General features: G+C 37.7%; 1 protein-coding gene across 7 annotated transcripts in view; it reads right to left on the reverse strand.

The window, feature by feature from the left end:
• Positions 1-619: 619 nt before the first annotated feature.
• The window catches only part of LOC139115294 (prolactin-releasing peptide receptor-like), a 54,902-nt gene continuing 27,567 nt past the window's right edge, over positions 620-27,954 (reverse strand). For 2 of the 7 annotated variants that reach the window (XR_011548086.1, XR_011548087.1), the window contains exons 2-6: positions 14,257-15,203; positions 9,234-9,635; positions 6,637-6,852; positions 3,001-4,317; positions 620-1,919 (exon numbers count right to left, since the gene is read on the reverse strand). Coding sequence is in view for 3 of the 7 variants with exons in the window: in XM_070677307.1 (XP_070533408.1) it covers positions 4,162-4,317; positions 6,637-6,852; positions 9,234-9,635; positions 14,257-14,613 (1,131 nt within the window). In the remaining 4 variants the exon portion in view is untranslated. Of the gene's footprint in view, positions 4,318-6,636; positions 6,853-9,233; positions 9,636-14,256; positions 15,204-15,319; positions 15,441-27,954 lie in introns of those variants that run through there. The other 5 variants (XR_011548088.1, XR_011548089.1, XM_070677307.1 and 2 more) reach the window with 5 other exon arrangements.

The following is a 27,954-nucleotide window of genomic DNA, read 5'->3' on the forward strand; positions in this document are numbered from 1 at the left end:
TTTTGAGTCTACCTGAAAACCTTGAAACAGAATAAATAGTCAAATGCTTTACAAAATTGTGGAGATGTTTCGTTGTACGCACACTTAGGAAAGGCGCCAAGCTCACAAAGTAGATAAGTAGATATCGGCATTTGTTCCAGTTTGATTTTAAATCTTTTGTCAGATTTTCTCAGTACAATTGATTTATACTTAAATCATGTTCAAAAGTACATAAAATTCTTAATCTTGAAGCTATTGACGAGTCACGTATATTATGTTGGCGTGAGAGAAAGTGTTTATCAGAGCCATACAAGTACCGCGATCCATCTCTTGAAACGGGATTTTAGAGCACTTCAAATGCGCGCAGAAATTTAATTTCGTTAGACAAATTACATCGGTTACAATTTTAGACGTAGGGTGGGATTAAGTAAAGCACTGGTCGACTAAAAATTTAAGTCATTAAATTTCATTAACTGCAATGATGAGCCTTCGTTTTCATGAACGCAAAACACAACAAATTGGGACATTATATAAGAGACGAATATGGATGCGACTTCGATACCCCGGGTCGGTGCGGTGTGAATTAATAAACTTTGTGGCTTATAGGCCTAAATATTGAATACGAGCAAAAGTCAGAGTCTTTGAAATAATGTTCAAGTTTTAATTTATAGATCAATAAATCAACAAGTTTACCGATAAAAAAGTTGCAAATTAACAAAGAACGTTGTACAAGTCTGCCCGTGCGGTATATATGCCAACATGTAACAGCTTGTGAGTCCCCGATGTACCCACGTTCAATATTATTATAACATATCCACAGTATCTAAATCCATATATCATCCATCAGTCATTCCTCATCAAAACATTAAACGGATTAATTACTAATATTATGCATTAACTGCAATCCGTCATTTCTGTACACACGAAAAAAAAAACACGCAAAAGACAGCACTATTTTCTGTATCCATCTGCTGATATGCATCTCCCGATGATTGACGATGACGTAATGTTGACGTCATCTTTTCATTCTTGCATTTATATTTTGCTGCGGATGTGCAAGGACGAATAAGTGACATAGATATATTGACACACGGAACACTCAATTCACTTTTGCAGATTAATACCATAAAACTATCACATTGCAATAATAAATTGTGACAAATAATGATATCTAAACGAAGAATTATCCTTAAAGGTAAAGGAAAAATGCATTAAAATGGACTAAATTTATTGAAGACGTTCTGCTTTTAATCATGGAAAGTAGAATGTGGCATCACTTTGAAATATACAACACATCAACATTATCAATATATATTACATTAATAAAGTTTATCACTTTAATTACTTATATTTCTTGCTTCACCTTTGTTATGTCGGTATTTTTTCTCTTACTAACATTTTTTGAATAATCCAAATGACACGTAATGACCCTGAGCTCACAAAATATTCCATTTATTACTAGAATCAACATTTCAACTGGAGTAGTTTAAGTTTTTTTTATATTTTATATAGATTTAAAAAAAAACTGTGTTGTACATTTGGACTTTTTTTATATATTGTACACTCATTCTATTTGACCTTTGGGTCGCAAATTGAGTATGAAATAAACCATAATAATAATTAAAGTTTTTTTCGGGGAAAAGTCTACAACATATCTAAAATGTTTGCCTGGGATAATGGTCTTCAAAGTTGTATTAACCGAAAATTTAAGTGTTTTTCAGCAAAAACTTTGAACGAAAATTTCTACTATGTCTACAACATCATGATTCAAAGTTCTGTTTTCATATTTTAAAAACATTCAGTATGTATATAAGTTTATAACAGTCAAAAGTGTTAACGATATTAATTCAAACGGCGAGTCGTTTTCTAGTGGCGTTAAATTGTGGATGGTTTTAATGGTCCTAATCGTACATGTAGGTGTTTTCAAAAAAAAGGACGGCCTCCGTTGGTTGCAATATTATGAGACTTGTTCGCATTATTTCACAATGTGTAAGCGACTCTCAGACCTATATATTCAATCATGTCCCAGTAGTTAATAAATAGAAGAGAGTACAAGCATACCCCCGAAAACCTGACAACTTTTGCAACATTAACAAATTTCCCATGTAATTGCAAAATATTGGTACGGAGACAATTTTCTGCTTAATTCCACAAAAAAGACAAATTCAACAGATACACAATATTTCTTCAAAAAACAAAAAATCTTCTGATATCGTTCATTAAAACGAAAAGCCTCTTACAATTCTAAAAGAAAGAAATACGATTCAAATATGTACATAAAAAGTGCTAAAATTAGAAATGCCACGAAAAAATTTGCTTTCACTAACACAAGAACAAATAGCATGACCATGTTGACGATATTAAAAATAGACTGTAATACCATCATCAAAAAAATTATCTGACCTATAGCAAATTTACACAGGAGAACGACGAACGCCAGCTGACGACAGAACGTGACCTGCGTGTGTTGAAAGAGGGACTATGGAATTATGTTATATCTTTTGTACTGTACATTGAGGTGATCTGCAACTTCAGCAATTAACTACACAAGTAGCCATGGGTAATGCCATGACGGTTTTACAAATTGACGACATACGTGCACGCGTGATAGAAGGCGCATACATGCAATACATGCACTGAGAAAACCTAGAATATCCGTGTTGAAATGGTTTTATATTTCATCATAACAGTGTACTGAAATTCTGAAGTGAAATTTTATGAAGGGGAGTTTTCTCTAACTGAGAGCTTGCGAATGTTTCAATTATCGCGGATATAAGCATTGTTCTTTTCTCGTCACGACAATTGAACCAGATTGCTGTATTTGAGCCAGCAATATACACGGTTCCTCCTTTGGACGTGCAACTGTAAAAAGACGACGTAAACCGAGAAAATTAACTTAAATTAAAAGTTAATATTTCTTTCGATTTTCAGAAGCTAGGATAAGAATAAACATGTAAATCGAAATTCTATATTTGGAATCGGTTCCTAGAAAAATGAATGACGAAATATATTTTTATGGACGAATCGCAAGTTCTTGGCGGGAAATAACCGCGTTGGAATTAAAGCGGTAGAGTTGATTATTTTAATGTCTTGGTAAGAGTCCAGGGTACGTTGTGACAATGGCTGGTGGCATTGATTTATTAATAAAACTGTTGTTTGTTTCCTTAAAAAATTCACAAATTGGTCTCTGCTGACCAACGAACAAGCTAGCTTAGTGATTAAACCCGCCAGTGCAAACATGGACTTAGCCGATTAAAACGGGGACATCAGTTGTGAACATGGGTTGATATGGACATATGACAGTATACGGAGGAATTTTTTCTCTAGGAGTTCGCGTGTGTTTACTGTTCTAGCACCGAACCTGGCACTGTAATTTTCACGTTACGACCAATCAGATATGCTGCACTTTAGCAGTTATGTTTCTCTTATATAATCTCCGAGAGAAATTTTCGTGCACACTCCGTTACAGACCCGATGTTCAATAATGGTAATCCTTTCATTGTTGGTTGTTGCGCATGCTTTTCATTGATTGCGAAAAGGACTACAAAGTTATGATACACTGTGCACAGCCGATGTACCTACCACAATGAAATAGTAGAAAACGATAAACGTAGCATATTTAGTCTCTACTTCTGAAAATAAGGTTGACATTCGACCGTAATGATTACACTAGTTTACGTACAGTGTCATGAATAAAAGAGCGCAGAGCACCTGTGTAGGTCAAACCGGGCGTCCGAGCCTTCACATATGCCGGATTCTGTCAGCGCATGCTCTCAATAAATATACATGTACTGTAACAATTTTTGTCATAAAATCTTACCGATAAGACTTATTGTATCCTATGAGCTTACACGCTTATGAACTGGAAAGAATTCGTGACCAAGTTGTTAAAGTGCAGTGCAATGTACAATAGTACAGTGAGTACGTATAGTGACGGAGATAATATCGTAAGCGCTAATTTGATTAATTCAATTTCGATATATTTGCTAACGATAATGATTGATGCAACAGATATAAAATTATTGTGATCAAACGCCAAGTAAGAACCTCATCCGTAAAACACTGCATCATTCTTTGCCATTGGCACATCACTTGCTTCAAGTTCGTTTGCGAACCCTACAAGACCCTTGCTTGACACACTCAATAAACTTTACTTTCGCTACACTGGTTCCTACTTCCCCGCTACAGGGTACGCATGTTCACATAGTTACCGGTGCCCGATCGTTTCCTCTCCCCGTCTGAGGTGTAACTTGTGGCGTTGCTGTTCGCTTCGGTGTAACCATCAGCCTGCATACCGAGAGCTCGTTTTGTGCGGCACGTAAATCGCCCGAAATCTTTCTGAAATTGAGACGGTAAACGCGTTTTGTTTATTAATATTGAGGATATCATACATTTTTTGCTCTTCTCTCTCTCCTTCTCTCTCTCTCTCTCTCTCTCTCTCTCTCTCTCTCTCTCTCTCTCTCTCTCTCTCTCTCTCTCTCTCTCTCTCTCTCTCTCTCTCTCTCTCGCCATCCCTAGTACAGGTATTTTTATCCCATCTGCGCTATGACACAGATTTATGAGAAGACAGTTTTTGTAAGCAGCTGGCCCTTCTAATGTCGAGTGATTCATAAACTGTCTGTTGCGGATCAAGGAAGGATAATTATCCATACTTATTCTCGGAATCACGAGAAAGGGCGTGTGTTTTTTTCATTATGAACCTTGAGAACACGAATGACAAACAATTGTGAAATACTTGGTCCGTCAAAGCATATTATATGCTGCAGTAAAAAGTTTTAAACGTGTGAAAAGTCCGTGATCAGACGCGGTACGAGAACTGAACTAGCGTACAAGTACCATCAATAAAATGCATTATACTGAAAGGGAAGTGGGTAATGTATTGAGGAAATGAACGATACGCCGACTAGATACTGCATCGCAAATAGATGACCTGCCAACAGTCAAAATTGTCAGACTTCTGGAAATGTTGGTCAGCAATCGGGAAAGGATGGTCCGGGAAAGGTTTAGTCAGGGAATCTGGATAAGGACGGCCATGCATATCTACAGACTTGACCAATACTGAAATGGATTACATGCCGTAATTTGTGTTTATTGCTCAAAGCAAGCTCCATTTATGAGTTTGCGTAATTATCATGAAATAACGATAACAATTGATGATTCCGAACAACATAATGTATAGTGCTTCTGCTCGAGTCTTCTGTATTTTTTATCGAGCGCGAATTATTTCAAAAGTTTCAAAACAAGAATGAATGAACTAGGAAAAATTGAAATTTGGCCCTTCCTTTTGGTAACTATTAAACACCTATTGCCTGGTCATGAGGGCTATAGCGCCCGTCTATTACCCCGAGGGGCCGTGTGTACCAGAAACACATCGCTATTCCCCGAGGCCGTAGGCCGAGGGGTATAGCGATGTGTTTCTGGTAACACACGGCCACGAGGGGTAATAGACGAGCGCTATAGCCCTAATAAAGACCAGGCTATAGGTGTTTTATAACACACCACATGCTCATGTTGTATTGTTATATAGTTTCTTAATGTGTTTTGATATTTTCCACCGCAACAATCCATTGTGACAACTTCAGACAAGTTTACTGGGCAATGTAGGCCTACAGCGGTTTCAGTTGTACGTGGTACCACTTTCTTTCAAAAAATATTCTAAGCATACCTAGCGACATCCTTAGTTGCACTTTAATCTTTTCCGTCGATGAGCTGTTCAAGTTCCTACGCTGTTGGAATGTTGGATAATGTTGGAAAATCTGTTTTAGAGAATGTGTCGTCACCTATCCCGGACGCACATCACGTTCTAGTCACCCGCCATTGTTGCAAAGCTGCAGACGACACTACGGTCACGTGACCGGGCACTTTTCCAAATTTGGTCAGAACTATTTCCCTAGGGAAATAGCTTTTCAAAAAATACCCTCTGACGTCACTGGCGGGGACTAGACGTATCTATTTTCTCGTCACGTGACGTATTCTGGCGAATCGCGATACGAAATGAGTATGTGGCGTGTTATAAATGAAAATAATGACCTTCCAAAGCTGGTATACAATGAATTTCTAAAGACATGCCCCAAAGGAAAACATTTTACAACTAAAATTTAGCCTAGGCTATTTTGTTAGACTTTTCCTTTTGAAAATTGTTATCCAACTACATGAGTATGGATGTAGTTTGATTTTCCAGCTCTGTGGTGTGTGGATTTGAAGGTGTCCTATGCAAGAAACACATGAAATGATAGAGACAATAATCAAAATTTACCGTTGAAGTGAAGTGCTGGCACTAAACCAACAGATTGAATATGTCAGTGGTGGGGGAGTCTGTCATACATGGGCAACTTTATGTTACATTTCGACATTTAATCGCTTACTTTATCAACATAATTTTGAATTCGCCACAAAAAGTATTCAATCCGAAAGTTGCTTTTCGCGCTGTTGCATCAAAAATCAAAGATTTTAGATCCCAATTTCCAACATCTCTTCCAACGAGCAGCCCATTTTTGTGTAGATGCTATATCGAACTGCACCTTAATCAATGCACGTATTGGTGTGGGTTGCCTTTGGTTTTCATGATCCCCGCCTTGAAAAACCTTAGCCAATGCAAATGAACATTCTACCAGTAGTAAAATGTAAGCTTCCTTCGAAATGGAGCTTTGCACTCACCCTAAATTTGTCGCTCATGAAAATGTAGACGATTGGATTGAAGACGGTATCCGCGAAGATTAACCAAATATAAATGCTGGCTCGGCTGATCTTCGTAGCGTCCTGCTGTGTCCTCAGGTATTCAGGGTTGTAGGTGATCAAAAATAAATTGTAGATGTGAAGAGGAAGCCAACAAACCCCAAATAGGATAACGAGCGACACCAGCGTTCGGACAGCCTGAGTCACAAAAATATGCAGAAAACAAAAAAGAAACTGTATGAAAAGAATGCCAAGACAGCGTGGTCATCAACAATTCCTTCGCAATCGGAGAACGTTCCATGTGACACAAGTAAACGCACGTTTTATTCATGTTTTTACATTTATTCCATTATACAGAGGGTTTGAACCCTATTGACGGGATAAAGCACCCAGTAATCACTCACTATACCTAACTGAGGAGAGGAGTTGGACACCATGGTAAGCATTTATTGAATATCGTTGTTTAGAGTCATTAATACACAACATGCTCGAGTCATCAACTCACTCTTCACTCATAGTCCGATACTCGGACCACGCCCGGGTCTCGATCTCACCACCCTTTGACCGTGAATCCTGCAGTATGTTACTACTAGTACTTTGAAATAATGTGTTTTGTATAAGGCTTGGCTTTTGGCACCGAAACAACTTAATTTTACACAATTAATTACGTGCTTGATACGGAAAGCAGAGCGTTATAAATAATAACACAATTACTTCAAGTACAAAGTAAGAATACTTCAAGTACTAACAATGACTTAAAACTCAAACACTTAAGTAAAGATAATATTACTTTGTACTTGAAGTAAGTATATATATATATGAAGTAAGTATATATATATATATATATATATATATATATATATATATATATATATATATATTTATTATGTACGCGAAGACGGGACGGCCCCTCCCTTTAAGGTGATACCATTTGAGCATTTCTAGAATATCAATTTTTTGGTGTCATTAAACAATCGCAAGAAAATATGAAGATTTATTTTGTGAGATAGCGACTTCCTTAGGTAAGACAATAAATCTTGTAGATATTAGATCAGATTTGACTCCATATAAGCTCGTAGGAAATATTAAAAGACATCAATATCAATGTATGAAGATTTATTATCATCAGGAGACATCACTAAATTGTTTTCGATCTTACAAACTTCCAATACTGTACAAACTGAGTGCGCGTGATTTTGTGTGAGAACGATATTATGGCATCTGGATATTGATGCATCTTGTATGCATGTACCTTTATCTTGCCAGAGTTGTGATGATAAAATAACCTTGACATGATGAATGATTGGATTTTTACACCTTAAAAGAAATGTATGATTTCGAAATTGTTTTTTATCCAATCAAGCAGCAAACTCACAGGTCCAATGGGCAGCCAATAAACTCGATTTAAAAATTTGTGAGACACGTTTGCGGACATAATTCCCTACATGATCAAAAAGCCCAAATTGTTTCCTTCTAACATATCTCTTTGAAATGAGTAGGTCTGTCCCGAATTATTTAATATTTGATTGATTGATTGATTGATTGGGTTCTTTTGATCCCTGTGGCCCTGGTAGAAGTTAAAACCTGAGTAATTCGCTGTTACAGGTGTGTAAAGAATATTGTGGATGCCTTTGTGGTACAGGGTGAGAAAGATTTAACCAAATTCCTTCCAATATAAAGCAAAATTTATCGTGTTTGACGAAAGAATTAGGGATCCAAATTATACGCAAAAATAGCGCAGTCCGTTTGGTCATAATGTACAGACACTACAAAATGGATTTATATTGCAAAGCGAGTGCAGGACAGGTCTGTGGTAGGGCCGAGAGCTGATACGATATTAGGTAACAGGGGATTTTGTCCAGGCTCAAACGACGATAGACAAGCTTTATGCGCGATTAAAGTTACCGGAATAACAATATCGATGTGAGCGTATTCACTAACATTTGTAAGAATAAATGTGGCATGTATAATTAGATTGTACTTTGAATAAGTAAATGCTATGCCAATCCAGCCTACCAATGAGGCATACTGATGGTAGATTTTGTTTTGGCCTCTATTTGATGTATAAAAGGCAAAGACTTCAAAATGCCTGTTATTTGTCTTGAGGAGATCATCTGTTTCAGCAAGTTAGCTGGCTGGAGAAGACCCCAATCAAGGTGATAATAGGTTTGGAATATTTGCATAATTGTATACTAATTAAACCTTTCACCACAGGATTTTGCTACATCTGCCCGGATGAAATCCAATGGCTGCTCTTGGCATGATTGAGAAATGCCTGCATGAATTGAATAGGCGAAATTGATAATCATGGGTTAATGACCACAGTCTCTGACTGTACGATTAATTCATGTTTCGAGACTGAAATTTTATTTTACCGAATTTTTTCAATCTTAATGTTTCAGAATTTAGACATTGTCAGTCTGTATTTATATTAAGCCGGAACTCATCTATCTTAATATTAATGTACACTTGATACATGCAAGATTAATGTAAATAGCAATCTAAATTTTAACAAAGATGTGAGCGTTAGCAACCCAATAGTGTCCCGTAAGGAAAATTGGTTGAATGGTGATTCGTACCTTTCTATTGGCCGCCTGCTGTTCCTGCATCTGTCTCGAATCCACCTGCCCAGGCATGGTGCGAAACCACAATTTCAAGGCGACCATGAAATAGCAAAGACAGAGAATGATGAAGGGAATCACGTATGTCAGCACAAACATCACCCAGACGTGTATCTCCGAGTGTCCGTCCGGCCATCGTTCGTTGCAAATGTATATGGTACCCATGCCAAGCGCCGGGATGTGAAAATAGTGATAGTAGGCGATCTTTGGGCTCGATAGCGATATTGCCACAATCCATATCACTATGATGATGATAATTTTGTGCTTGCCTGTGAGCTTTGGTCTCAGTGGAAACAACACAACTCGACAGCGGTCGACGCCGATTACCACTACTGTGAATATACTGACTATTTGTGCCGTCTTGAGAGAGAGAGAGAGAGAGAGAGATTTAATTATTCCGAAGTAGTAACCGTGCACTCTGTGCACTCTCTCTACACCGAGCAGATGCGACTCCAGGAAGCCTCCAGCAAGAAACTTATCAAACTTTGAAGGCATGAATGCAACTCAACCTACTCTCTCTCTTCTCTCTCCCTCTCTCCCTCTCTCTCCCTCTCTCTCTCTCTCTCTCTCTCTCTCTCTCTCTCTCTCTCTCTCTCTCTCTCTCTCTCTCTCATATTTATATTTGTTTATATTTCACCTTCTGTTTTACCTTTGTCGCGGGGGTCACCCTGTTTTAATAAGTTGGAATAGGGGTTTACCCTCTTCGTTCGAAAGTTGGAATTGAGCTACCTTTTTACATTGTTCAAAAAATAATCCACCACCTTCAGGCTGAAGAAACCGACCAGTCCCTAAAACGCTCATAAAATTCCGTTCACCTAGTACACATACTATGTGCGGGTTTGTATTTTAAAATTGAATGCCACTCTATGCAAAGTACAGCAATCGCCCTCATATTTCATCGTCAACTGTGTTTGGAGCAATTTTGCAATTAGAGCATGGCCTGTGTTCGAATGAGTCATGTTATTGTTTTATTTGTTGTGAGACATAAACCTGAAGAATGATTACGCCGCTCAATTGGCTCACAATTTGTTATTTCGACTCATGAGAATTAAGGTCAACCTTACTGTGCGAAAGCACTTTAATATAGTTCTATCATCGCATAAACTTTACCGTCATTCGAAATTATTGGCCGACATACACAACAACAGTTGGGGAAAAAATCATCAAGCTTGATCTAGCGAGAATAAAGGAACAGGAGGAGTAAATTTTAATGATTTTGCCATCACCTTTCTTTCGCATAGCATCAACGTTTCTCTAAAGAAACACTTGCAAGCACATTATCTTATTCGTCTCTGCACAATATATATTTTGACATGCAAAGTACTGGTCCTAACAATACATTGTGTATGATGTACAATATTATTATTGCTCGCCTGGTCTAAAATTAGATTTAACACAATTTGAATTTAAACACATGAAGGCTGTGTCGAGTAGTTGATCGATCGGTGAATATTTCGCAATATTTTTGAACTGGGAATAGAACCTAGAAGAAGAATAAGGAACCGTATTCAAGAAACAGAACAAAATAATCGGAAAACGTCTGGAAAATGACAGACGATGGAGCTACGATAAGATTTGAAAACTACTCCAAGATGGCTCCACTTTGTTCGATGTTCTCTCAAATTACATGAATTATTTGTACGGGATGGATGTTTGCGTTATTTTGAGAAATTTAACTTACAATCGAAAGGGGATGACCTTTCTAAACATGTCGAAAAATGATTACCGGCAATAAAAAGATAAAAAAAGAAAATTGAAGAGAAACGATTTGACCCGAATAAGCAAAAAAGTGTATACTTAGCGATGGCTGTTTGCTTGGTTAATAGTTGTGTTGTAGATGACAAAGTGTCAACGTTTTATTAAAGGAATAGCGTGGATGAACGCCACTGCTGATAATGTTAACAGTTAGGTGAACATCGGATAGAGTTCTTCAATGGTCTGCTAGAGCTTTACATTTTTGATGAGCTTTATAGCAAGCCGCTCAGGAGCAACGCAAGTCGATTGAAAAAAGCTTGTTGTGCCTTTGTCATTTATTTTTAATAGATGTCGCTCAAGGGACTCCGCCTTCTAATTTGATGAAGTTCTTCTCATGAACCATGATGATCCTATTCTTGTTTTGTTACGTTTACCTTGGAGGCAAATTGGAGCAAGCTATCAATTTATTTAATTTGTTAACTAGTAATCCATTTCACTAATTGTCGTAAGTATACTTTCCATGCTTCATCTTACTGGCAATTAATTAATTCGCTCCGAAATATGATCAGCCCTGTAGAACATCATCGCAACTGTCGTGAAACAGTAGTCAGTTACAGAAAATGGAAAAATGTCACCAGGTAGCGGGGCAGTCAAGGAGTCATGTTCAAACGGTGAAGCAATGTACAAGTAAAAATGTAAAATCAATTCTAATGGCAGTATGGATTTTATTTGTAAACATCGCGCGCGCTTTTTTTCATATAGTTGTTTTTACAGTGAGATAAACATTGTTTTGCTTCCATGAGACAACAAGATGTTTTGAGAACGATTTAAGGTTTGGGAGGTTGATGAATATAGGTTGATGAATATGGGATATTGAACTAGAGTTGGTAAACGACGGCAACGGAATGGTTTACAGCTGGCAGCCTGTCAGAATTAAATTCGTTTTCTTCAAGGACAGGAGGTCGCCCTACCTTGGACGTTTTACATATTAATTTATTCTATGCGGAGTTCCTTTCATAAAATTGCCTGCTCTAACGTGCTATGCTTGGGCCATAGCCGTTCAGAAAGACCCTTTCTTCTGTCCGTGGTTTTGACGGGTGCCGATTTACACAGAAAGGTCGGATGTTTTAAACAAATTCGTCTTTCACAGTCTTTCGTTACATCATAAACTACTAACTAATCTGCATGTAGATGTAGCCCGTGCAAACCATTATGAAATGTTCTCTGCTGACCGTACAAAAGATATACGTACGTGCTTCGAAATTAAATGATTAGACTCTTGCTAAGCTAATCGCAAGTAATAGGGGAAATATTCCATTCCATTTCGAAAGTGACACTAAGATTAAGTGGTCACCCTGCAAATGTGTGTACAGTGCATCAGATAGACAAATTGCTCCAGGCACATCTATGGACACTTGAAATTCAAAATGGCCGTAATCCCCGCGTTATCTCTACAGAGAAAATTTAAATTTTCAATTTTCACAAAAAAGTATCTCCGCAGTGGGAACAATATTTACCTATGAGCTTCAAAATGAGTCCCTACCCCCATAATTGTAGACCACAAAGGAACAACATTGATGTTTTATGAATTCTAATATTTGATACCTCAAAATCAACCAAATAAACTCAAAGAAAGATCATGGTACATTGCGCGAAGGTAGCTTTTTGAAAGAAGCCGCTTTCCCACAAATATGCATTTTCAAACAACCACAGACACTTTCACAGCGTTCTCAATTACTTCCAAACCATTAAGCCATATAAACTAAAGGGAAATAATGTCAAAAGACTACTGTTATTTATTCTTTTATAGTAGCTAGATCGTTCAAAAAATGCAACAAATTTGTGAACCTGCTTTGATACAATATTCAACTCACTTTCTGAACGACTTTCTTCTGACATTCAGTGAGATGTACAGTTCTACTCGTTAAATTTGCAGTGTTTAGTCTGTTTATGTTTTTTAAGTTAAATGGCGCTTCTCTTTCACCTCTGGCATGCCACCGTCGACACAGCCTAGCATTTTGAAATGTCAATTTTGTCATCGGAAACTGAGCATAAAACTTGTCAATAATCGGATCGTATGCTCACGTACACGATGCGTTGACTCTACAACGCTAGCACCCCTTGCTTTCAAGTTGTTTTCCAAATAAACGGAATTAAACTATAAGTAATCTTATATCGAAAGTCACGTAGCTAATTCCCCTCAAGGTAGTATGCGCCTCAAAAATGAATGACTTACATGTAAACTTTTGTTCATACTTTCCTGTGCAAACTTTCAACCTTTCACTTCCAAAATAAAAAAAAACCGACGGTCACCATGCAAATGTTGGTACTATAGAGAAACAAATTAACCAACACTTACTGATATTTGAAATTCGAAACGGCCGCCATCCCTGTGTTATCGCCATTGGGCAAATTCATCATAAATTTAAGCCTCGATTTTCACAAATCTAAGCCGCAGAAAAATTTATTGGCTCTGTAAGCTTCGAAATAGCCCCAACAAATGGTAGACCAAATAATACTGTACAAGTTTGAGAGTCAAATTATCTTTCTCCGATGCGAGTTCTACATTAGGAAATGTCAATTGCCTTAGAGGCCTGTGTCATGTGTTAGATTATCTTGCCGGGAAATTTACTTTCTAGATTACAACTTCAATTGAAAACAAAAGGCTATGACACACCATAATCCTCTTAATTTTTCGATGGCGAAATTTTTGTCCGTGACTGACCTTGAAGGAGGCCCGTTCTTACTTGTAAGACACAGAATTTGGCTTTGTAGCTACAACTTATTTTTTAAAGAACAGTAAAGGACACGTATTTTTCTAACTTTCTTTCTTTCACGTTGTTCATGGTATCCTTTCCAATCTTGAATTCTAAGAAATCGCCGTATATAAAGTTGAAATAGGCATACGCTAAAGTAAATACCTAGACTTGTTTAGACTTTCCCAAGGAAACAGTCAACCATTATCATCCTTTAAATCAAGAATGTAACGGTTAATAAGCAAACGTTTGTACTATAGATATAAATTACCCAGAGTATACCAATTTTTGAAATTCCAAATGGCCGCCATACCCGTGAATGAACTTTGGAGAACAATATTTTTTTTTATTTTACTAAGGCATAGACAACTTTCCTTACTCCAAGAGCTTCAAAATGAACCCCCACGAGTGGTAGATCAAGCCCCTTGGAAAAAAATTGAGAGTCAAAATATCGGTCCCGGCGCATTCTACCTTATTATGTTCCCGTTGGCATGCCCCGATCTGGCATAAAACACCCTTCAGATTCTTACCTTTTGAGCAAAGGGAATTATAACGCACAGAGCTTCTCCGAATATCCACTCGGGCGACATCATGGTGTAGGCGAACAGGAACGGCAGACAGAGAAGCCCTAAACTCCAATCAGAGATAGCCAGGTTTAACAATAGGCTGTTGAATGGTTTGTTTTTCTTCTTCCCGCACGTCATGACGCAGATTACAACGAAGTTACCGACGCACGAGAGAGCAACGCAAACCGCGAAAATGGCGGTCAATATTGCTACGGTATTGGGACTCAATCTGTGCACGTTATACAAATCGATGTATGAGTCATTCCAGCTAGAATTTGACGAATAATCTTCGTCGTCTCCGGTTGTAGGATGAGTTGCCATGGAGTCAACGAAGCCTCTCAACAAACTCAAAGCATACAACGACGTCCAAATACTGAACGCCAACAGAAGCTCTGTCCGGTTTACTAACGAGATGCTTGGTCTCCGATGCCGAACCAGCGACTCCCTTTGGGTCTCTGTTTCCGCTGCGAAATGCGCCCAAACAGACAAACGTCAGTGATGAGTTCTCGATAAACATTCGTCAATTAAAAGCACTGTGTCCTAATTGGCTTTGAGGGTTGCCAATGAAAGCGACTGCGCAAGCTATGTTCCTGTTTTATGTCTGTAGTACCCACACGTTTTCAGTTTCCATGTAAACACACGTATGTACCTCCAATCACCTCTCATGTACCACGTTGTGAACCAACAGGTGGGAAAAGAATCGTATCTGTGCCTAGACTTATTGTCCTCCTCCGTTTGGGATTTCTGATCAGACCGACCCTGCAAATACGCACATCGGCAGTTACATTTGTTTCTCCAAAGATCAGTGAACCTACTCGATTTTGTCTGCCCAGGTCAGTCAGCTTGATATATCACGAACGTGTACGGTGCTGATGATGCGTGACCAAGCGAACGCGTGACGTACGTAGTCCCTGAAATTGACAACAAAAATGAATGAGCGACGACAGATGACATTCCGTTCCTAAATGTCATTCTACTTGATGCATTCGATACTTAAACAACTTTTGTAAAATGATTAGCAGTATACCAAGGAGATAGTGAGCCCGCTACTTGATAACCGCCAGTGGCTAACATTTCGACGTATGTGACGCCCGCAAGCTAAGTGACGACATACAATAGCAATTGTCAGATGTTTTCTACTCTGGAATGATAGAGCGTTGCCCAGTAGTGTGATCCAATTACCACGTAGCCCGGATGTTTGGCGAGTGTTAATTCTGTGAGATTTTGCCATAGCGCTACTACATCTCACTGAATTCCCTTGAAATTGTTGAGAGCATCGAGCGACAGCAGAGAGGCGTAAAGAAGTCAACCATGCTCATTTAATCATTTTTAATGGTTCAACATGAGGCAGTGTGGGACTAATTGTATCCATATTTCATTTTCATCAATTATACAAATGATGAGTCAATAAAATAAGTAATATGCAAGTGCAATGAAATGTAGGTTTGACACTTCGTCGCTTTTACGGTGTTAACTCATTCCGCTATTTTTCTCAACATTTTACATCGCTGTGATCATTGAACTGATGTTAAAGGTAACTACAATCGGAAATTGAACGTGACGTTGACAAAATATGTGTTGAATTTAATTTGACACGTTGAAGAAAATAAGGTATTTTGTAAAATTACAATACGTCGACATTAATGAATCGACAGGTCAATTTCAAGTGATGGCTTTAAAGTTTCAGTTATGAATGACTGATCGTGACCTGTGGTGTGTAGCTTTAAAGGGAGAGGGTTGTATGGGACTCGTAAGACCAGTGTAAACACTGTATCCAAGGTACGTTGCCAATCGGTGTTGGTTAAAGTATTATTTTTATATTGTACATCGTAAATTTTAATGTTTCAGCTACGTTGACGTGATGCCTTCAGATATCGCGTAGTAACGCGAAAGTAACGAGAAAGTCGCACAGGTCAAGTCCCAGCGACCCCTCCCTTTAAGAGCTGCATTCACATTTATGACAGCAAAACCCCCTTTATCTTCACTTCAAATCTACTTTCTAATTAAAACCACGCCTTTAAGGGAGCTTTCATTTAGTATAGCCGGCAAATTCGTCTATCGCATACGCGAAAGTAATAAAACCTCTACCAACTAGGCACCGCAACTCCGCGTATGAGACGGACGCATTTCACGTACAAAACACACGGTAAGCTTGGGTATCACGACACATTTCAAAGCCACCAACACCTTGATTAATCACAGTAAACCAGCATGGGACAGCCGCTCTGTCTAGACTGAGAGATACATCTGACCTACAATGTAACTGTTTTTACTGTTTCGGCTGCAAGCTAAAATGAATTGAAATATCGCATTGTATGTTGCTGCTAAGACAAGTCGAAATACCAGATATTTTGCTGCACAAACACCTCACATTGCAAAACGAATAAACAAAATACATACCTCTTATCATAATTTTTTAATATTTATTTTATGAACACGAATAAAGTGAATATAGTGGTGAACATGAGTAAATGGAGTAACATGTACTTCGACTTCCGCTTTGGAATCGGTGAAATAAAGTCAACATATCTTTAGTCTACGGAAAAACCAAGGCCGCTTACAGATGACGACTTTGTCTGTATTTCGCACGAGAAAATCTACTGTGCACTACTTCACGGAAAGAAGTTTAGAATACGAAATCAACGGATAATTGAACAAGGTAACTCTGATGTAAGGTCGCAAAACGAGAAAGCAGTTGAAATATATTTCGAAGCAAATTTTTCTTTCTCAAATTTCTGATATGTTGTAGTCTACTAAAAGTTAAAAGAAAAACAAGAACAGCAAAATATTGCATTGCCTTACGGAATGAATATTTGGGACAATTACTCGCCATTACTATTGAAATGGAGGAGGTGGAGATGGCGGGCGCGATGGTTGTTCAGTCGGCAAAGGAGGCTGAGTGTTAATGTCATTACATGCCGGATGAGAAAATGGATACGAGTGTAAAGGTTGATTCAGAGCCATACTATAGTATCGCCCATAATTCGCCACGTACGCATAGGGATGCATTTGTGCGAACATACATGTAGACTGGTGGTAAGGCAATACATTCTGTTCATAGTACATGCTAGGTTGATAGTACGGCCGGGTCCCGGGGCCGGGTCTGTCGTGAAACATTGCAAAGTTGCACGCTCTCTACTGAATGGAGTTGCGTCGTTTTATACCAAACCCTTGTTTACATTCGCTGCGGTAATGACATCTGTGCCAGCACATGTTCAATTGGTGTACCGGGTGATTTTGACGTCTGCTAGCTTGGAAAAGTAATTCATTGCGATTCAAGTAATTTCTGTACACTGTTAGTGTGCTTGGGTCGTTTTTTCTCTGTCTGCTTGCGGCTGCCTGGATTATCTCTGGCCAAACTTCGCGTATAGTCTCGATGTTTTCTGGAATTGATTGTGATACGCACGAAGAATGTATTTACAATCACTTGTCCATGTTGTCTGATACGACCATTGAGGAGATATTTATCTGGATTGTTGTTGATAAGAAATGGCCGAACTTTACTTTCGAACGAGTTACATATGGAGTTAGCTGTGGGTCCATAGCTGTGGTGTTTTCAGACGGGATTCCCGCCTTTTACGGGCTGGTTTTTGACTTTTACGATAACCCCGCCACCACAGCTATGGGAAACTGCGTAGAATATATAGCGTCCACCTTACGCCCGACAGCACCCTTGTCGCAACTTTGTTCGGCGATATTTCGAAAAATTTCCATCCAAATTACAAATTGCCAACACTCATCGACAACTTGGTTATTAGGGACTCACCACGACCAGAAATCCATTTAAAATTCACTGAAATATTACCTTTTTCCTAGCTTTAACCGACATGACTACCCGGAGACCGCCATTTTGCTATCGTAAAACTGTTGACCAACAGTTCGAAATAGACGTAGGCCTAAGCTTATGCGGGCCCAGCGTGTTTCATTCCTTTCAAGGTTAAAGTTGCGTATTAACGTTTCATTCCACTGAGTTGAGAGCAGAAGCAAACGTAGCCCGTTGAATTATGGTCACTTTAATCATGTTCAAAAAATAAACGTTTTGAAGTATGTTACGGTGTGGTGTGTTTTGTGCAATTTCTGTAATTTTGAGGTGCATTGCAGCAAAATGTGAGGCCTTGTGTTTTTACAGTTTCAGCTAAGAGTTTTCTCAATAGAAACTAAAAACTCTTAGCTGAAACTGTAAAAACAGTTACATTGTAGGTCAGATGTATCTCTCAGTCTAGACAGAGCGGCTGTCCCATGCTGGTTTACTGTAATTAATCAAGTGTCGGTGGCTTTGAAATGTGTCGTGATACCCAAGCTTACCGTTTGTTTTGTACGTGGATTGTGTCCGTCTCATACGCGGAGTTGCGGTGCCTAGTTGAAATCCACTGTAGGACGCCTCTAGCAACTCAACACTTTTTCTTGACCCCTTATAAGATGATAAGAAATTGATGAACCCTGCACGCCATTGAGAGAGGAAATATGTAGATTTCATTATTTTGATTAAAGTAACTTTAACCTTAGACAATTCTTCCGTTACTTTTGTTCCATGTATCAATTGCAATCTTGGTCTACTTGGAATAGTAATTTGAAATACCCTGTATTCTGCTCATCAATGCAACTTGGCAGTGTGTCGTGTGCATTGATGTTGAAAGCTAAATTCAAGTCAAAACTGACAGAATAGGATACAGATAGATGTACATCCAGTGTCAACAAGCTAAGTACTGACTTTTCATCAGGCTGTGGGAAGTATACCTGGAAACAGCTGCTGATTTACATGCAACAAAAAGTTTGGAAAATCCAATTGTCAAAAGTTACACTCACTAGGCCTTTAATCACACAAATGAGCGACGAGCATTATTTCATGTAGAATCAAACTCTGTCTATATGTTTATTTCCAGTCTATTCTAATCTTGAAATAAATTCAATTGCTTAATATAATGGCTACCTGTATACATTGTTCTATTGACAAGAAGGTCATATGGCATACGTTACATGAACCTTTTTATCAATAAGCCTGTGTCATGCAATTTATTGGTGTGCTCTCAAATATCTTATTATGTTAATCTTTAAACTACAAATACTATAGTCTAATCAATTTATCTGGAATATTACTACTTAAAGACATATTCAACATTAAGCCAGACTGATTTGCGTCAAGTGTCAAATGTTTTGCGCAATATATTTAACCCATGTAAAGGGTGTAAGCTACTCCATGTCTTGTAGGTAAACACTTTTCAATTGTTTTATGATAAGGGTATAATGTCCCATCCTAACTAGATCTTACTTTGATATTGATCCACCATGGAGTTAAAATAACTTGCATCAACTAGTCTATGCTTTGTGGTACATAGGCCTAAGTATGATGTATATGCTAGGCAATGTCTCATAGTTTACACTCTAAGTTTGCCTAACTTCAGCCACGGCATACCAAGAAGCTGCCATTTACACTCTGCTGGTAAAAGCTGTTGTAAAACCATCCTGTAGACTGCTAAGACAAAGAGATGGTAAGACAGAATTAACATGAACTTGTATTCGCACGGTGTTCTGATTTCAGAAAATGAAAAACACACGGAGAAGATTTGTACTCTGAAGCAAAACTTTTTGACAGGAGGGACAATTTTTGAAGATCAAGTGAACCCTCCCCGTTCTTTTTGAAAGAAGTGTTACCCACTTTACAGTTTTCCAATTTCAGATGGATCCCCAGCCCCACCACCGACTACCCCGGACTTTGGCCGGTCAACTCGCAGCTTTAATAACTTAACGCCCCCTAACCTGTTGTTCAAAACCCTATGCTTCGACCATACAAGACACGAACGATGATCCTGTCCCTGACAGGAACATTATCGGCCGAGATCTATGGCACAAAATGATAGCGGAAGAAAAATGGACGAAAATCTTCTTCCATTGAAAGAGGCAGTACTGTATACATTTAACTTTGGATGATTTTTTCAATACTTTTGCTATATAATCTCAATTACACGTTCTTTAACTCCCAAGGCATGTTAACCGCTCACAACTTAGCTTGCCAATGCAGCGTGCATCCGTCTAATGCCCTCTTATTGTTGGCATTTGAAGGCAGAATCGACAAATAGAATTATGTGCATCTCAACGCGCTTTAGGGGTAAAATAACGAACTGTGGTTGCCATAAGGAAAGCAAAAAACAGTGATAAAAATACCCAAGGCTACAACTACTAGCCCTTTAAATATGGTGGAGTTAAAATTTCAAGAATATTTTTAAAAATCGTTTATAGTTGTCATTTCTTCGCCGATTGAAGAAATTACCCAAGTCGCAATTTGAATTGTTTATTTAACAACTATTTTACAGTATCTGAAACTTTGTACACTGTGTTTTAGACACGGAATAGTCCTCAAACAAGGCTATTCTGACGTTGTAGAATATCGCACTTGGACATTGTCGACTCATTATGACATAGACAAGTTCTGGAGCTATTTGGCCTCTAGGAAAGTTGAAAACGTAAGAGCTATTTTATACTATTTTTAAAAGTGTCAAGCTATTTTTTGTCAGCCAAATAGAGGACAGGAAATAAAATATTGAATAATTATGCTCTTGAGGTCAGACCCATGACTTCACGTCAGTTGAATTATTCATTTCCATAATAATGTACAATTTTTTATTTATATTCATAAGAATCTACAATTTTCCGTCATTCGACCGAAATTTGTATGCTTCAATTGTTTTGATAGCCACAGACTCGGTCATGCAACAAAATGTGAACTCGTATGGCCTTCGAACTCAGAGGAAAGCTACCACTTTCCCCGCAATGAAATTGTGTGTACGTTCCTCTTCACCGAATGCAATAAAAGTGGCCCCCTCGACGACTCTGTTCACTTAATTGTATCATCATCGTTGGTAAACAGTTGTAATATGATTAGACATCCTAATGCCTGGCGAATGTTGTGTGACTTTGTTACAGAGTTTATCGCCCCGCCTGCAAGCCATATAGAGGCATTGTCTATGACAACCATTCGCTAAGCAATCAGAGCACTTATACTGATAAGTTCATGATAATGTACACGCTATTACAGTTCTCTCCCCAAATAAGACAGGGAAGTCACAATCTGATAAAAATCAGACGTTGAGTGCGGCGACGTCTACTTATACGTGTACGCGGAATTCTCTTGCTGTCGCCTCTCACGAGGGAAGTCATTGCCGCTAGCAGTAAAATACATTGGGTTGCAATTCGATGCCACTACTCTATCAATTTAGGAGTTTTAGCTGAGAAAACGTCCTCTACTTTTGCTACTAAAACAGCTACATCGTAGCATAGACAGTGGGGGGATTCCCCTGTACTGTCTGTGATTGTGGTCAGGGACAATCAATTGTTCAACTATCGGTCTAGACAGAGCTGCACCATGCTGGTTAACTGTAACTAATCAATGATTCGGCGACTTTGAAATGTGTCGTGATAACCAAGCTACGAATCGACACCCACTGTGAAAGAAATATCGATATTGGGAAAATAGCTGCAGTTGATTTAAAAAGAAAGACACCAATTTATAACTGACAATTGTAGAAACAGATTGTTATGGTTTCATAACAAAAAGTCAGGTATGCTATTATGCTGTCCTCGCATGAGTAAAGTAAGACAATGTAAGATCTGCGATGACGAAAGGCTGGAGACTAAACCCGAAAATGATGTAACTCCCAGAGCGCATGACATAACGCCATCATTTCGAAGGCACGTTATGTTTGCAAGCAGGATTTGTTCATGTTATTTTATCAAGCGATTAGTTTTTACATCCAACATGAAATATGAATTGACGGAGACGAACTTCGATAGTTTCATGTGCCCTCTCTTAAGGTACAATACATCTCGGGGATAGATCTTCGGACTCTTCAAAGTTTTACAATACCTTTCTAATCTACCACATGTGGTGGGTGGGTTGGGGGCTCATTTTGAAGCTCTCGGAGTAGGGTGGCCAAGCCATTTTTTCTCTTGTTTATACACACAGTTTTAATGGATTTTAGCAAGAATGGGGTAAAAGAAGAAAAATAAAAAAAAAATTATGCAAATAGCTGTATCCAATCAAAAGTTATGAATTTTAAAGCAATAGAAATGCCATTTTTTCGCGGACAATTTTCGGCAAATTTTGAAATTATATCGATGAATGCCGATTCCTTCAAGTTTGGCAACCCATAATTTTTTATTTACTTCACATGGAATCATTAAACTATGTGTCTTGTGCACAGATTTACCCAATATTACGGAAAAATCAAGATTTGACTGATGCACAGTCTTGGATTTTGAAACTGTGAGTGTTGAAAATTGAAAATATTTTGTCTGACTTAGTCAAAATTGCGGCGGCACCGTACCATCGAAAATGGATGGATTTTTATGTTTTTATGAATTTTGAATTCACATAACTTAAAAATTAGAGCTCACAATACAATGAAATTTTGTCACAATGTTATTTAATAACACTCAATTCTAACAAATCAATTTAAACTGCCAATTGTCTTTTAATGCAGTTCATTTTCAGCAATGAAATTGTAAGAAATAGCTGTCCCTAACTTCAGCCTCAGGCAGGCTGTCAATGGTGTGTCAGTGTGACTGCCTTCCGCCGCCATCTTGAGTCACACTGTACTGAGGTCTATGAATGAACACGATTTTGTTTTTATGATTCGTACTTGTGCTCGTGGACAGATTTTCGTCATATTTCACAGAAATGTTGGAATGATGTTTAAAAAGAGCATGCTACAAGTTTTATGGCAAAAATATGTATCTAAATGGGAAAAATCTACACCGAATTTACCGTACTCACTTTACCTCGTGTTTGCTGGCTAAAATTCCCAGAATATAACAAAAACTCACCACTACATGTAAATGGGATGGTCTGCCACTTCCTGGCCAAGTTTCACAGTTCTATGACAGCGTGCACAGGGCCCGAAAACAGTTCCGTTGCGAAATAGGTATTGACTGGATTCAGAAGTGCGTGCCATGAGCAGCGACCGCTCGAGCGCTGTGGCCGGTCAGTACAAAGTGGCATTTTTGGAGAGGAAAAACACTATTTTTCTATCTTTTTTTCTTCAGTTTTTAATGAAACCTGCCTCATACATCGATTTTAATTGGAGATATCCATTTTTTCAGTAACCGAGCTACTTATTTTCAGAAAAAATGGCGTTTAAAATTTCACGAAAATCAAATTTCACTTTCAGTGTGCGTGAGTTGCGTATAATGTCGCAACATTTTAGCGTAACTTTGGCCACCCTACTCGGAGTAAGGTGACATTTCCACCGTCTTATTTTGTTTGGAAATCGAAAATATCATGCGGCCATTTTGAATTTCAAATATCGATAAGTACTTTGTTTCTCTGGTACCAAAATTTGCATAGCTACCCCTGATTTTTGTTCTTTGTTTGGTAAGGGAATAGTTTAATTACTTACTACCTAAATTGAATCTAGCCACCACGATAGGTTATTCAGTGTCAGAGCTGCCCTTTCATAGATGATGTACAATGGCGACGTACAATGTATAACACTGGTGTGTTTCTGATGACATATGAGCAGCTAGCATGTGATATTGTCAGTAGAAGATATTCTTATCGCCCTGTATATATATATATATATATATATATATATATATATATAATATATATATATATATATATATATATTATATTATATATGTGGAGATCTATATATATATATATATATAGAGAGAGAGAGAGAGAGAGAGAGAGAGGAGGGAGGAGAGAGAGAGAGAGAGAGAGGAGAGAGAGAGAGAGAGAGAGAGAGAGAGAGAGAGAGAGAGAGAGAGAGATTACTAATATCGAAAGCTGTTTTCTGCGTGAAGGTTTACCTCTTCTATTGACATATTTTTGACAGGTATTACAACATCGACAACAATTATCATCATTATCATCATCATCATCATCATCATCATCATCATCATCATCATCATCATCATCATCACGTTCATCGACGTCATCACCAGCAGCAGCAAATATGTGTAATTATTTAATGAGCTTTACGATTCACCGTCTCCCATCGAAGAATTGCTAGGGAGATCGTCGAGGAACATAAAGAGAGTATTGGCTTCTAGTGGTCATATGATAACACCCGTTTGTATCTTGTGCTAGGTGCTTTTCTGTTGGCGTTCTGCGTTGTTCGGTTATATATTTGCAAGCGCAATATAAATGTGTAGTCGCTATTAGCATTATATAAATGTAAGATCATCATCTTAGTCCCCTGAACGTGTGGATAACTTTAAGAGTACAGGATTAATCCAAACAGAAATTATTATTATTATTATTATTATTATTATTATTATTATTATTATTATTATTATTATTTATTTATTTATTTATTTATTTATTTATTTTTTTCAGACTCGATCGTGTATATACAGAAAAGAAATCAAGCAAATGAATATGAATACAAACTCAGATTGTTCGAAAAAAAACCTACTTCAAATACAGTTGTTTTCTCCAGAACTTAAAGAATGGACTATCAATTAGTCTATCTGATGAAGAGATAGCGACAATAAGTACATTTGTTGATTTTCAAGTCTACATTTAAAGCTATAGATATTTCTGCGCATAACTTCTCCAAGAGACATGATATGATTTGTTGCATACATCGTAGAAGCACTACTAAATGAAGGAAGACCTAAAAGTCTTCTCCATACATTATTATACATAACCTTTAACTTATTCATAACTGTAACTCTATAAGTTACCCAAAGATGACAACAGTATAAATTTCCACAGTAAGCTGCAAATAAAGTCTTTTTCACTTCTGAACTACAAAGTTTAAATTGCCTGAATAATATGTTCTCTCTCATACAAAATGCCCGTCTCTGTCTTCCAACATCGTCATCGTCATGCATACGTCTACAAATTGATATGACCAAGGTAGGTATGCGTTGATACAAAACTCAGGGTTTCATCATGGAGTGTCAGTCTAGGAATTATTTGGATTTTTACTTTTGTCCCGTTACTAATATGCACACAGTTTTACAAGGATTGAAAGTGAAGTCAAACTCTTTGGCGTAAATTTCACATATTCTAAGGAGATACTGTAAGCCTTTATCACTAGGGCTGAGTAAGGTCATGTCATCAGCATAAGCTAAATTATTTGCACAGACGCCACTAATGTAGCAACCTACATTACAATCAGAAAGCTGATTTCTGAAATCGTCACCGTACACATGAAAGAGATATGAGGAAAGAACTCCCCCTTGTCTCACACCATTAGAAACATGAAACCAGTCTGGCAAAGAATCCAGCCATTTTACACAGAATAACTGATTTCTATACAAATAATAAAGTAATCTGACAATGTACATAGGAACATGCCTGTCAATGAGTCTTTTCACCAGTTTAATATCAATACATCTCTAGAAATGACCATACGAGTTAAAATCCACGTGTCACAATTAATATTCATGACTGACATTTTACAAACTCATCACGTAATTCTCATGTTCGTTCAATGCATAGACTACCTTCATTTTCTGTAAATAAGTCTAACATATGTCAGTTTCGCTCAATCAACTTAAACATGTGTTGTCTTTGTCTACTTTATATCAAAAACAGCTCACTATTAGCAGATGGTGTTTCAATAATTGATCATTAGAGTCGGGTCAATGACCACTAGTATGTGAGATACTACGAAAATGCGGGATTAACGAGTAATGCCTCCATTACAACCACATATCACAGCTAATGCATCGGAGAGGCCATTGAAAATCAGGCACACTGTTTGTATAGAAAAGTATTGGTTTATTTTTACGTCGACAACCATGCTATATCTGTTTGCAAACATAAAGTGTTCATATACCATTTTGGTGGTCGTTCCATCCTATCTGGTTTGAAACATGTTCCATTCATAAGTGGCTTATTAACATAATGGCAAGGTCAGTCTGTAGGCGGCACGAACACATCAGCCGGTAGAGGATTAATATTGATTTGCCAGAAAAGATTGAAAGATTGAAAAATATGATGGATTCAAATCTGTCCATTAAATGCATACTGCTTTAACGACGCCAAACTATTGATACGAAGAACCCAAGGCCGATGAAAGCCAGGTCATTGCCCGGGACAAATGCGTCTGTGTTCTCAGTAATCTTAATGATGAAAAAAACTTCAAATTTGATAATGACTCGAGAGGTCTAGACTGTTTTATCTGACTGCAATGCCTGATCCCAACAAACTGGAAGTTTTTCCGTGTACCGCTGGGGTCAGTGAAACGAACATCACTTCCACTATTAAAGGCGTGCCAACGCGGGAAGCGGAACAGGCATTGCTATACCGTAACGGCATATAGATTTGAAAAGCTGGTGTAAGCGAGGCACTCACTAAGGCTACACACAGTGTATAGGCTTGAATTATTTGACCAAAATCAATAAAGAGATTATGAGCAACAGATGTTTATTAATCTAGATCTTTGATATTCAAATTACAGTACAGCTAAATTAACCGATCGCATTAATCTCTTTTATTTTATCGAGGATGAGATATATGTATTATTAACACGCGTCTCAGGTGATGGATTGATCGAAAAATCGCCTGTCATCGCCTACTGGTAAAACTTTAATGCAATTGCATTGGCGCATATTAAACACAAAACAGAAGTCATGACATCACATTCAATCAGCAAATGGAGAGAATGTCTCGACAAACGGACCAGTACCAATTGACGACAGCTATTGATTATTTTTTATGGTTGACGATGTACATGATGACCTGTTTCGAACACAGTCTCTCGTGGTAAGGTTCAAGACAGGTAACCCATTATTTTGCTATGTCACAGTCTGCCGTGTGCTTAACCAAGAGCGACTGTAATTTCAAAATAAAAAGGGAATATATATATATATATATATATATATATATATATATATATATATTATATATATATATATATATATATATATATATATACAAATTACTCATAAAAACAAGTGTGTAACTTAAAAAGAAAAGCAGACGGGCTTACATTTGCAGAGTAACCCAACGTTACTTCACCATCCAATTATCTCAAATTAGTTCCAATCGTGTTTACATGAAAACTGAAACCTTCAAGGGCCCGATTTCGGTTCGATTTGGAGGTATCTGGTTTATAGAGGTCCTTTTAACATAGAATTCTCTTGGAATTGGACTGGGAAAAGGGTTCGGTTAAGACAGGTTTTACCGTAAATATAAATATATATATTATATATATATATATATATATATATATATATATATATATATATATATATATATATATATATATATATATATTTATGATATATATATATATATATATATATATATGTGTGTGTGTGTGTGTGTGTGTGTGTGTGTGTGTGTGTGTGTAGTGATCATTGTTTATCGTTTACAAATGAATTCTACTCCGGACTTGAATACAATTTTCAACAAAAGCAATGTAGTCTATACTCATATAGGGTGTGTCGATATGCTAAATACTTGGATTAAATTACAGTTTAGGGATTCAATGCAAAAAGTGTAGGGAAACCACACAACAAACGTTCTGACAAAAATGCCAAAAGATACAGCTTATGGACCTTTAATCATTGGTTAGAAAAGCACAGTGGAGGAACTAGTATTTGTCCGAGACGAACAACTATAACCACAACACTGTGCCAGTTACATACAAGTAAGCAGACAGGCAAATGATTAAATGAGTCGACAGCTGGCATGTCTGGGCTTTC

This window comes from Ptychodera flava, chromosome 17, assembly GCF_041260155.1.
Source record: "Ptychodera flava strain L36383 chromosome 17, AS_Pfla_20210202, whole genome shotgun sequence".
Lineage (NCBI taxonomy): Eukaryota > Metazoa > Hemichordata > Enteropneusta > Ptychoderidae > Ptychodera > Ptychodera flava.